Source organism: Giraffa tippelskirchi, chromosome 3 (genome assembly GCF_054371585.1).
Source record: "Giraffa tippelskirchi isolate mGirTip1 chromosome 3, T2T-mGirTip1v1.2.pri, whole genome shotgun sequence".
Taxonomy (NCBI): Eukaryota; Metazoa; Chordata; class Mammalia; order Artiodactyla; family Giraffidae; genus Giraffa; species Giraffa tippelskirchi.
In genome coordinates, this window is record NC_137277.1 from 154335635 (window position 1) to 154347985 (window position 12351).

At 46.1% G+C, this 12351-nt stretch overlaps 1 protein-coding gene across 1 annotated transcript in view; it reads right to left on the bottom strand.

Moving 5' to 3' along the window:
* Positions 1 to 2389: 2389 nt before the first annotated feature.
* The window catches only part of PLEKHM3 (pleckstrin homology domain containing M3), a 209319-nt gene continuing 199357 nt past the window's right edge, over positions 2390 to 12351 (bottom strand). Inside the window, exon 8 of the mRNA XM_081578174.1 lies at positions 2390 to 3751. Coding sequence (XP_081434300.1) covers positions 3574 to 3751 — 178 coding nt within the window. The 3' untranslated portion in view covers positions 2390 to 3573. The remainder of the gene's footprint in view (positions 3752 to 12351) is intronic.

Here is a 12351-nt window from a genome sequence, read left to right on the forward strand (position 1 = left end):
CAGCTTAGCAAAGGTGGCTGACAGCAGCCACACTGCTGTGAACAGCTCGACTCTCTGCACAGCTGGAAGGAAGCCAGGCACAGTCCCTTAGCGGGGGTCTGAAGGACAGGACACCACTGGGTTGGCTGGAAACCACAAATCCCAAGTCCTAGCGATATTCCCGTCTTGGTGGAGGACTAGTCTGGAAGAATCCAAAAGTGATTGCCTTCTCAGCTCATCAAATTTTAAAGCTCCCAGAGGGATTACTCTTAAGCACAATAATCATGAAGACGACTATAATACAGTCCCCTGAAAAGGCAATGAGGCAAAGGGGGAAGATGGGAGTTTTACGTGGTTTTCATACAGAGCTTTCAACTCGGAGAAAGAGCCGCCCTGGAAAGAACACAACTCCCATCCCAGTTGACTGCTTTTTAAGTACTTTGCGGCCTTCCTGCCGTGGTGCAAACTGAGGTCTATTTTAGGAACTGGCTTTTTTACTGCAGGGTGAGATGCCAGCATTTCACCAGGCTTGGACTGTCCCACAGTTGAGTTTCTGGCACGGTGAGGAGGGATTTCCTCAAGTGATACACCAGGGAAGGGGCCTTTCAAGGGAAAAGAGGTTCCCCGGAGTCGGCTGCCAGCTCTAGGAGATTAATGGGCCATTTTCTCCTGGGCTTTATGTAAGAGATATTTAATAGGGGATGAAAAATGGACCATGAGGGAAAGCAGGTATTAGCTTAGGTCTTAAGGAGGTGGTAATCCACAGGTCTGCTTTCGTTTCAACAGTTTCTAAGCAGTGGAACAATTACCTACAGTGCACCAAGTAATTTGTTAGGGTCGAAAACAGTAAGGGCGTTCAGGTGTGCGCTAAGGCATCCTGGGTTGAAAACAGCAATTTTGAATTTTCGTGGCAGACCCAACTGCTAAGCCGGCTCTGCCCTGTCCGTTCAGGTTTGGGGGTTGGTGGCTGAGTGTGTCATATAGGCCTGCAGCGGGCACTGGCCAGGCTGTCGGGGCTCCACAAAGAGGAGGGAAACAGGCCGCTGGGGTATGCTTCTAGCTCTGGTAGCTGATGGTGATGGCACATTTATTATTATTTTTTCCCTTTCGAAAATAAGCAACAAACAATGTGGGTGGAAAGTTCTCCTTAGAGGTTCACAGGGACTGCCACTATTCTGCTGGGCCTTGAAACAACCCTGGTAAAAGCCAAGGCCTTGGGAACACAGACCTAGAGTGTCATGCCGACTCTCGGTGGGCCTGACCCTGGGGCCTGTGAGACAGGACAGGAAATTCTGTACATGCAGCCAACATGCTAGAAGGGGAGGAGGTGGCCCTGTACTCCGGGTCTCCAATTGCAGTGTGCTGGGGATGGCCTTGCTGACAGTTGGAGTCACAGATACATTAATTACGGCGAAGGCAGAAGTAAGCTACAGTGACAGGGAACTGGGGGCGGAGGGAGAAGGCACTTTGCCATCAGAGCACATCTGTTTTATAATAAGCAGGTCTGTAATTCTCTTGTGAAAGATCACGTTTTGCTATCTTCTCTGAGGCTGGAATATATAAATACTGTATTTCACGAAGGGGAAGAGGAAAGGGGAGATGATCAAATTTGTTTGCCTGTTTGCCAAGCGCTTGTTTGAGATTTTCCACCCTTTTTCTTTTGTGTGTAACAGTTTCTATAGAGTGGGGTGGGGCGGGGAGAGGGAGTCAACTTGTTTTTCTAAGAGCAAAAGGCACCGTAAGGTGTCTCATGAATGGGGCCCTGGCCTTTTAATAAGTTTTCATGCCTTGGCTACAGCTGCTGTATAATCAGAAGATAAATGCATGAGTGGTGCTGAGCTATTAACGTTGAAATGTGTGGTCTGGGGCCAAAGAAATGGGTGTGGGTTGACAGGTGAAATGCTCGTACCCAACAGTTTGCACAGAAGTGAGTCTGAAATGTCACATCTCCAAACGGACAGAAGCATTGTGAGCTGGGATGGGAGGGAGCCAGGTGTGGGGAAAGGAGCAGTGGGATTAAACGTCCCATGGGCTGTGCGAACACTGGTTCTTTAGGTCCTGCTAGGAGTGTAGCTACTAAAAACTATGGAGGCTTTGAAGGCATCTGCTCATAGGAACGGTAAGAATCTTCTCATATAACCTACTGAGAATTGCTTAAAGATAAGCTTATTTTTTGGTTCTGGAAAGAGTTAAGGTGGAAGGAATGGGAGCCATGCTTTCCGGTGCCAAGCTATCTGCCATTTTGGTCACCGTGGCCACTGCACTAAGAGGACGCTGCAGAGGAAGAATACCCCCCTGCCAAGTGCCTGAGCAACTCATTCTCATTCTTATTCCTTATTAGCTTTGCACTTTGCATCTCACTTCACGGTGGCAATGATGCATGTGTGTATATATATATATTTAAATAATATTAGATTTAATTCTTTAATTATATTTGTCAGTTTGGTATTTTCTTCACAGTCTAAAGTTGGTACTGTGAAGTTCCAAGGTGCTCTGATTTTTCAAAACAATTAAGAAAGTATGAAAGCAGACGTGGTGACATTGACAAATGAAAGGTCAGAGTGAAAGGGCAATGAAGAACAATAAAAATAAATAAAGTGTAATGAATAGGTGGGAACTGCCCACGCAGGATTCTGTGAAAAGAAAACTGCAGATCCTCTCTTGGAATGTGTGTACTCTACACCCGACCTCCTGGTCTACAAACTGATGTATTTAACAACCCTAAGCAATTTCCTCCAGCCAGCACCATTAAAACAAAAAAATATCATCCTGTCACCCATGGAACTCCTGGAAGACTGCTCTTCAGAGCCATGTTTCCAGCCTGGCAAATACGGTCACATCTCTGGGCGGGTGTTGGGATTCGTACCAGCAAACAGACGGACAACATGTAGGTTACTGAGGTCTCTTGTCAGGAAAAATGCTTTCTGAGATTAACTTCAGAACAATTTATCTAACTCCCCTGATAAATTAGGGACACACGCTTTCTGTCAGAGGGAGCTCGCGCTCATGATTTCCAAGCTGTTTAACTCAGCTTAGGGGATCCCAGCCTTTGTGAAGACATGGAGGTGAGAGCTGGGACATGGGCTCCTGGAAGGATCCAGAAGTCACTGCTGTGTTTTGAAGCTTTTCTTATGAAACTTGATGATGGGTGCTTGCCTCAGTTACCTCATCCTCTGTGAAAGCTAAAAATAAATAACACAAAAATAACTCAAAGCACTCTTCTGGAGAAAATGCTTTCTCCTATGTGCTGTGTAATAAATGGCTCCTGAGAGCCCCACAATGTCTGAACTATAAAGCCTTGTGTGTAAACCACGTTTGGCTTGGGGGCAAAGCAGCTGAAATTCATGGCTAAGTGTAATCCCGCTATTGGTAACTTCTTGAGCCACAAAGCTCCATGGACCTTTAAGACAACAACTTATACTGAACATACGTACAGGACGTATAGGTATGTGTGCATGTACATTTATAAATATATATATCTAGCTGAGGATGAGATGTTAACTTCTCCCGGAGGGGTCTAACTGTCTAGTTTGGAAGCCACTGGGGCTGATGGATGGTTGAGAGGTCACCGCCCGGCCTTGGACTCCTGCTGAGTCAGGTGTTCTGGTAGGACAGCTCAAACATGTTGCAAGCCTCCTCCAGGCTCTCGTCCATGTTCAACCTCCGCCAGAAAGACTTCTGCTTCATCTGCAGCTCTCGGCGGACACATCGGGGGCAGGGGACAGACTTCTCTTTGCATTCAGCGTGGAAAACGGCTCCACAGCTTTCACACCTGCAAGACCCAACCATGGAGATGATGAGTAAGGCTGAAGTGAGCAGGGCAGGAGGCCGGAAGTCCAGACCCCTGCACAGCTCAGGTCACAGCCTTTTATTCCTGACCCCTCGAAGAGACGTGACTCATAGAAGTGGATTCTTTCCTTTTCCAAAAGACTCAAGGTTGAATTTCATTTGGAAAACATGTGTGTTTTTGTTTTTGTTTGTTTGTTTTTTCTGATTAGAACTAGTTGGGGACAGGCTTATGTCTCCTGGGTGGAGGAGAGTCAGCAGTCAGTTAGCAATTTTGTGATCATGGTTACGATGGACAGAGCTCTAGAAGCTCCATGTTTAGCTCGACTGAGAAAGAAGTGGGGGTAGTGACTCTAGGGTGAAGTGACAGAAAATAACAGTGGAGTGCCCTGCCAACTGAAAACACTCCCAACACCACTGACAGCCCCTGTGTCACAGCTGTGAAAATGTGGCTCTTCACTTCCGCTTACAAGAGCCAAGTGGTTCCCTGTCACTCCCTACCTTTATTTGACACTTTGGAAAGTGTCAAAATGGCATATTTTTGATTTCTGAATGATAGACTGTGGTCTGTTGCTCTTTTGAGTTTTGTTTTTTTTTAAATTAGAAACTCCCTCAAACCTTTCTATATCTAGCTTCATAACACACGTGGGAACAGTAGAGCATGAGAGAGTGGGGAAGAGATCTTGTTTTTTAAGAAAAACAAAAAACACACAAATACTGTAATTTATAGAGAGGAGACATTCCAGGTGGATGATGTTGTTTGGCTTGGTGGAAGCCTGTAGGAGTCTAAATGGCTTGTTTTTACTGCAAAGCCTTTAATAATGAGTAACTGACAAGCTTCCCTGGTGGCTTAGATGGTAAAGAATCTGCCTGCAATGCAGGAGACCTGGGTTCAATTCCTGGGTCAGGAAGATCCCCTGGAGGAGGGCATGGCTACCCACTCCAATATTCTTGCCTGGAGAATTCCATGGACAGAGGAGGCTGGCGGGCTACAGTCCATGAGGTTGCAAAGAGTCAGACACGACTGAGTAACACTTTTCTCACTTTCAACTGACAAGCACAACTATAGCTGCTCCAGTGGGTGGCTTGCCAGTGAGGATTAAGTTCTCATCCTTCCTCACGTGAGTGATGACTGACTAGGACCTCATCCCAGGAGCCAGGGAACTGGGCCTTTGTGATTTTGGTTCAATGATGGCTGTGAAGGAGCCAGTCCTCAGGGCTCAGCCTTATGCCTCCTACTTTTCTTTGAGTTTCAGACCTGGGTGTAGGATGGTCTCTGGAGCACCACTCCCTGGCCTGCTGTTGGCTCAGGATTCAGCAAGTCTGGTCAAAGGAGGATCTTCCCACCCACCCTGGTACCCAGGAGAGAAGGCAGGGACTTAGAGGGAGAGGCACGCGTGTGGGGAGGGGCTGTATCTACCAGCTTAAATCTGTATCTGTATCCATCTTAAATCCGATAAATCTGTATCCACAGATTAAAAGACAGAAGCTTCACTGTACCCAGAAGTCTCTACCTCCAGCTCAGCTATCTGGTCTAAATACTGCATAGCAGTGGTTAGTAGAGCAGGGTGAGATGGCCTGATGCCAATCCACACTGACATCACATTCTGCCTACAGGACTGCCATGGATGGAACTGTGTGCCCCCCAAATTCCTATGCTGATGCCTCAACCTCCAATGTATCTGTATTTGGAGATGGGGTCCTCAGGAAGTAGTTTAGGTTCATTGGAATCATAAAGATACGTTCTGATCTGATATGATTTGTGTCTTCATAAGAAGAGAACTAAAGAGGAACTAAAAGAGCCTCTTGATGAGGGTGAAGGGTGAGCGTGAAAGAGCCAGCTTAAGACTAAATATTAAAAAAAACTAAGATCATGGCATCCGGCCCCATTACTTCATGGCAAATAGAGGGGGAAATGGTGGAAGTAGTGACAGATTTCCTCTTCTTGGGCTCTAAAATCACTGTGGATGGTGACTTCAGCCATGAATTGCTTCTTGGCAGGAAAGTGATGACAAACCTAGACAGTGTGCTGAAAAGCAGAGACATTACTCTGCCAACAAAGGTCCATATAGTCAAGGTTATGGTCTTCCCAGTGGTCACATACAGTTCTGAAAGATGGACTGTAAAGAAGGCAGAACGCCAAAGAATTGATGCCTTTGAACTGTCGTGCTGCAGAAGACTCCTAAAAGTCCCTTGGACAGCAAGGAGAAAAAACCAGTCAATCTTAAGGGAAATCAACCCTGAATACTCACTGGAAGGACTGATGCTGAAGCTGAAGCTCCAGTATTTTGGTCATCTGATTCGAACAGATGGCTCACTGGAAAAGTCCCTGATGATGGGAAAGATTGAGGGCATAGGAGAAGAGGGTGTCAGAGGATGAGATGGCTGGATTGCATCACCGATGCAATGAACATGAACTTGGGCAACTCCGCGAGATGGTGAGGGACAGGGAGGACTGGCATGCTGCAGTCCATGGGGTCACAAAGTCAGACATGACTGGGTGACCGAACAACAACAAGAAGGACAACAGAGAGCCCCTTCTCTTCCCCTGCCTGTACTCGGAGGAGAGGCTATGTAAGGACTGAGGCAGGAAGGCAGCCGTCTGCAAACCAGGAAGAGAGCTCTGGCCAGAAACCAAGCCCTGCTGAACCCTGACCTGGGACTTCCAGCTGCCAGCACTATAAGAAATAAATCCAGTCTGTGGTATTCTCTATGACAGCCAGAGCTGACTAAGACAGTGACCTTCAGGAAGTTACTTCACTTCCCTGAGCTTCAATTTCCTTATCTGCTAAGTTGGGTTTCCATTAACATGTACCTCATCTGGTGCTGTGTGGCTCAAATGAGATCACAGATACAGTGTTTGCACAGTTCCTGGCACCTGGTTAACACTTAATAACACAGCTCAGACGGCTTCTTCCAGTGTCAGCAGCTACTCTCTGCCTTCCTGCAAGTCCTCATTTCAGCCTGATTTTACCTATGCCATCGTGGTGACCTGAGGGCACTTCGATCAACCCCGTCATTGCAGAGAGAGGAAAACTGAGGTTCTAAGAGGGGCAGTAGTTGTCTCACGAGGACACAGTGAGTAAAAGCCAGAGCAGAGACTAGAACCCAGGACTCCTGGCAGCCCAGCCAAGGCTTGTCCCCGAGGCCTGCTTATCTAAGTGAGAGCAGTGCGTGATCACAGAAGGACATGCGGGGCTTCAAGTTAGAATCCTTGTGTCCAAATCTCAAATCTTTCTTTGAGTGACCTTGGGCATGGAATTTATATTCTTGGTACTCACAATGACTTCCTTCCTAGTCAGTGGGGTTCTCAGACGAAAACGGGTGGATGTATGTGGAAGGACTGTTCAAATGGCAAGTGGTTTGAGGAGCAAGCAAGGGGGTACACCAGCTCCCATGGTGACACCGGCACCTGCCTTCTTGCCTGGAGCTGTCGGGCTGCCCACATGCTGGGGTCATCCCTATTGTCTCTCTGGCCTCAACCCCTCCCTCCTTCCCAGGGAGAGTGCAGGCAGGGAATGAAGGGCAAATGCAGGTGTCCTAGTGCCTCTGTGGTCAGGCTGGCTCCTCCCTGGTGGCCTTGTCCTCAGTGGGTCACACCTCTGTAACCTCCTGCTACCGAAGGGAGACAAATGATAAGTTTATTTAATAAATTTCCTCCTTCCTGCCCCCTCTATCCTGCTGAGTTAGTCAGTGACTTACACACCTAGGGATGTTACCCTAGGGAATGACTGATAAGGAGACAACCGCTGGGCTCCTTCAGCACCACTCCCGGTCTCTGCTGATACCCCTCTCCCACCCCACTGTGAGTCTTATCAGATATTTCTGGTGCAGCAAACAGCCATGGGGTGATGGAGGGACCAAGTACACCTGCTCTTTCTAGCCAAAGGTCACTAACTGGAAAAAAAAAAGTGTAAGATAAAAAATGAATGATTTCAAAATAGAACCAAGTCCTATTTTTTCTAACAATCTGTAACCCAGCAGGCATCTTTTGACCTGTATAAGTGGACAGACTTATCAATGACTTTCCCAAATTCAGAGATTGTACTGTTAAATTTTCCCCCTGAGCCTCCCTTTACAGAAAAGGAACAAGGGCAGGAGAAGGAAGGAGGAAGAGAGACTCTCACATAAGAGTTATGAGCTCTGCAGTAAAAATGTCGTGTGCAGGAAAAAATATTTACATTAAAAATGCAATATATAGGTATTCTTCTCTTTGAGAATAGGACTTTACTAAAAAGAACCTTTCACACTAGAAAGATTCACTGATCCCTTAGTTTTTACTGAATTTCCTAACTGTATTAAAAATACAAAATACAACTTAAACATAACTTTTAAGGAACACATCTTTTATATAAAGCAAAGCTACCAATGTATCTGTCTGGGCAGAAAATTGCTATAGATAATGAAAGAGTAACGTCCCCTTTGGCATTCCTCAGTGATACATCAAATGAAAGCCAGCACCTTCATTTCTGAGTCATCCAGTCCAGCAGTCAGCAGTTTTTTGGATGCTGCTGTGGCCCCTGGAGAACAAAGACCGTGTGGCCTCCCTTTCCAGTGTTGTGTCATGGAGGATGGGACTGCATGGACATATACTTGCTATAACCAGGGCCATGCAATAGATTTTTCTATTTTTTTTTTCTTGAAAGCATTCGCTGCTTCGCTTAATCCAGGGATCTCAACCTTGGCACTAGTGATAGTTTGGGACTTCTAGTCCTTTGTTGTGCAGTGCTATTCTGAGCACTGTGAGCTTCCCAGGTGGCGCTAGTGGTAAAGAATCTGCCTGCCAATTTCGGAGATGCAAGAGACATGGATTCGAACCCTGGGTCGAAAGATCCCCTGGAGGAGGAAATGGCAATCCACTCCAGTATTTTTGCCTGGGAAATCCCATGGACAGAGGAGCCTGGGGGGCTACAGTCCACAGGGTCACAAAGAACTGGACACGACTGAGCAGACACACCACCACCACCTTCTGAGCACTATAGCGTGTTTAGCGATATCTCTGGCCTCTGCCCACCTGATGCTAGTGGCAAACCCTGCTCCTCCTGTCAATGCCTCCAGACGCTGCCAAATGTCCCTGGGGTGGGGTGGGGGGCAGGCAGGGGTGGGAAACCTTCTGGGTTGAGAACCATTGACTCAACCTATCTGGGCAAGGTATCACAGAGAGGGTACCCAGGGAGTACATAAACAGCGCCCTCTCCAGGTAGAACCTGCAAGTATTCCCTGAGGGCTTAGAGTCAAATCAACCAATAAGGTCCAGTGTAGTGTATTTATTCACATCATTTTCACACATACATATTTTAATATATCAGTTGATTAACATAGCTGAAACTCACTTAGCATTAACCATCCTGTGGTTTCTAAAATTAGTTTAGGACATCATTTAAGAAGTCCATACCCATGGCACAATTCTGTGCATTGACTTGCTGTGCTGTGCTCAGTCACTCAGTCGTGTCCAACTCTTTGCAACCCCATGGACTGTGGCCCACCAGGCTCCTTTTGTCCATGGCTATTCTCTAGGCAAGAATACTGGAGTGGGTAGCCTATCCCTTTGCCAGGGGAACTTCCCAACCCAGGAATCGAACTGGGGTCTCCTGTGTTGCAGGCAGATTCTTTACCAGCTGAGCTACCAAGGAAGTCCATGCATTGACTAGTAACCCTCAACTTTCTATCAGCTCACTTTGATTTTTCCATTCTCCCCAAAGGCCAGCTTGGTGACTGATCCTGCATCACATTTATCCCCTCTTTGGCCAACAACTTACGGGGTATTTCTCTGTGGCGTTCTTTCCTTCTTCGAGCCCTATCTAAGCCATCTAGAGAACCAAAACCAAATACTTTTCTGTTTGCCCCATAAAGTAAATCTGTTTTACCTAATTGTGAAGCAGTTTGGTTTCAGTGACTTCTGCAATGGAAAGGAGACCAGTAAAATATCAGTGAGGCCACTTACTGCAGAAGGGAGAGCACATGAGAGAAAGTAATCCTGAAATCTTGCCCCTAGCATCACTGGGATCTTGGAGAACTTACTTCATCTCGGAACTTCACTTTCCCCCGAAGGCTAAGAGGAAGCTGGATTAGATTGTTTTTAAGGTTCCTTCCAACCTGCAGATTTTGTGCAGGGGAAAAAGAGCTACTCTGGGTTTTATCTTCTTCTTTCCAAACTTCCTTGGCCCCAGGTCTGTGGATGAATGAGTGGGAATGTAGCCCTGCTGGTCCCTTCTCAGAAAAATCTCAAACTGACAAGCTGGGAATGAATGAGCCTTAACATGAGATGAGCCTTAAAGTGAAGAGTGAGATTTTAAATGTTATTTGCATTCATTAGTCAAGTGATGAAATAGCTTATGTGTACTAGTACATACAGCTCTGATCATCAGGAATTTGGCCAAAAGGAGTTGACTCTGCCCCTTCAAATAAAATTTCAACTAAACATTAAGGACTTCGCTTTAAGTCTTCTCCCAATCTTCATCAGCATCCCTTTTCCCCAAGAAAAATCCCCAGAATTGTTAAATGTTGTGGGGTTTTTATTTTGTGGGGGTGAGGACTGGCTAGAGGCAGTAGTCATTCACCAGCCTACATGGAAGTACTTACTGTTGTGTTTTAAACATTGGGACAGCCACACTGGAGAGGACCAGGTGCCGATCAGTGCAGTGTACATCAGAGGATGTGTGAGGAGAAAGGAGTAACTCAAGGTCCGAGTCTGCGGAAGCCCTAGGGGTCAATACCATTAATGAAGGGTGCACGCCCAGCAAACTGGTCCCCTTCCTTGGAACAGGGCAGAGGAATATCTCCACCAGTTGGGGCAAACAGAAATCTCATTCTATGTCTTAATAAAGGTATCATCAAACGAGACTGTATTGTTGTTCAGTCGCTAAGTTGTGTCTGACTCTTTGCAAGCCCATGGACTGCAGAGGCCCCTCTGTCCTCCACTATCTCCTGGTCGCTCAAAGTCATGTCCATTGAGTCGGTGATCCTATCTAACCATCTCATTCTTTGCCGCCCCCTTCTCCTTTTGCCTTCAATCTTTCCCAGAATCAGGGTCTTTTCCAATGAGTCAGCTCTCCACATCAAGTGGCTAAAGTCTGGAGCTTCAGCTTCAGCATCAGTCCTTCTGATGAATATTCAGGGTTGATTTCTTATAAATAACCCTAAAATTTGGCTTACTGACCTACAGCAAATCAAAGAGAGGTCCAGAACACAGAAATTGAATAGTCAATTGCCAAGAGATTGGACAGACAGGATGTTCTTATTACAAGGTATCAAATTCAAGAAAACTCACCTGTGACAACACTAACAGAATTAAATATGTGCAGGGGAAAAGGCTTGCTTCTCAAACACTATGGCAAAGAAGCAAGAATTTCTGGCTGCTGAGAGTTTCCTGTTCTGGAATGCTGATGATGTGAAACCAATTAGAGACAGGCTGATGATGGCTTTGTCTGTGCCATTCCAGCTTCTAACTGCACACAGGGAGGTCACAGGAAGCTGCTAGAGGCCTCTGCCCCAGGTTGAGGTCACCTAGATGCTTCTGCTCTGTTCACGTTGGGTTCCTCCCTGGCTGCATGTTTATTTTTGGCTCAGGCAATGACCTCAGATATTTCACTAGGATTGAAATTCAGGCTTAGCTTGGTTGGATCTCTGACAAGGGAAAGACAGGCCCACAGAGCAGGGTGAGCTCTGGCTGATTTCCACTCAGTGGAGCCCACGACGAAAAGGGTGGGGCGCAGAGTAAGTGCACATTATCAGGCATGCGTGTGCGGTTTGGGGTATGGCTGCTATGGAAGACGCCTCACAGGGTCACTAGTTATTATCGGTTTTTCTCAGAAACCAAGATGATTATTCAAATCTCTTAGCTAAGGGAGGTAGTTATTTGGGCCTGGTTATTTTCATGTTTGGGGTTGGTGCTTCCTTCTGTTCTTGAGTCAGTAAATAGATGTCAGCAAACAATTTATAATTTGCTTAAATAGGAAACCAGCCAATATCATATACAGCATGTCTGCCTGTGTGTGTGTATGTGTGCTATGCATGTACTTACATAGCTATATGTATGCTGTTTAGAAGAATACATGGAATATGTTACTACGCATTCAAAGGTAAAATGAATTAAATATGATTTAACTAGGTGATACAATCTAACAGATTCATTCTTTTGAATGAATGAATGAGCAAGTCTTGTGCTGGGATAACCAGAAATCTATTCCCCAGGTACCCCTCGGTTCTGCCCCAGGAGAAGCAGGTGTGAAGGGGTAGGGAGACAACAAAGGGTCTGGCTCCTTGGAGAGTGAGGGCAGGGATGAACTGCATCCGGGTCCATCACATTTAGGGTTATTAACTGTGATTTTTTTTTTTCTTTTTTTTTTGTCTGGGGGTAGGGAGGTAGGTAGTGAAAAGGTATCCCCTGTATTTGATTGGAGTTCTATGAGACTAGAAAAGATCAAAGATCCATTGCCTTTGGCTAAATGTCAGGCAGATTTAGGCGTGTTATGTGCTAATCTGTAAAGCTATTCCAGTTGTTCTGAATTGTAAAATGCACAAATTAGATGTTTCAATCAGACAACACCTATATGGCCCTTTGCCCCTATTTTTACATAAATTATC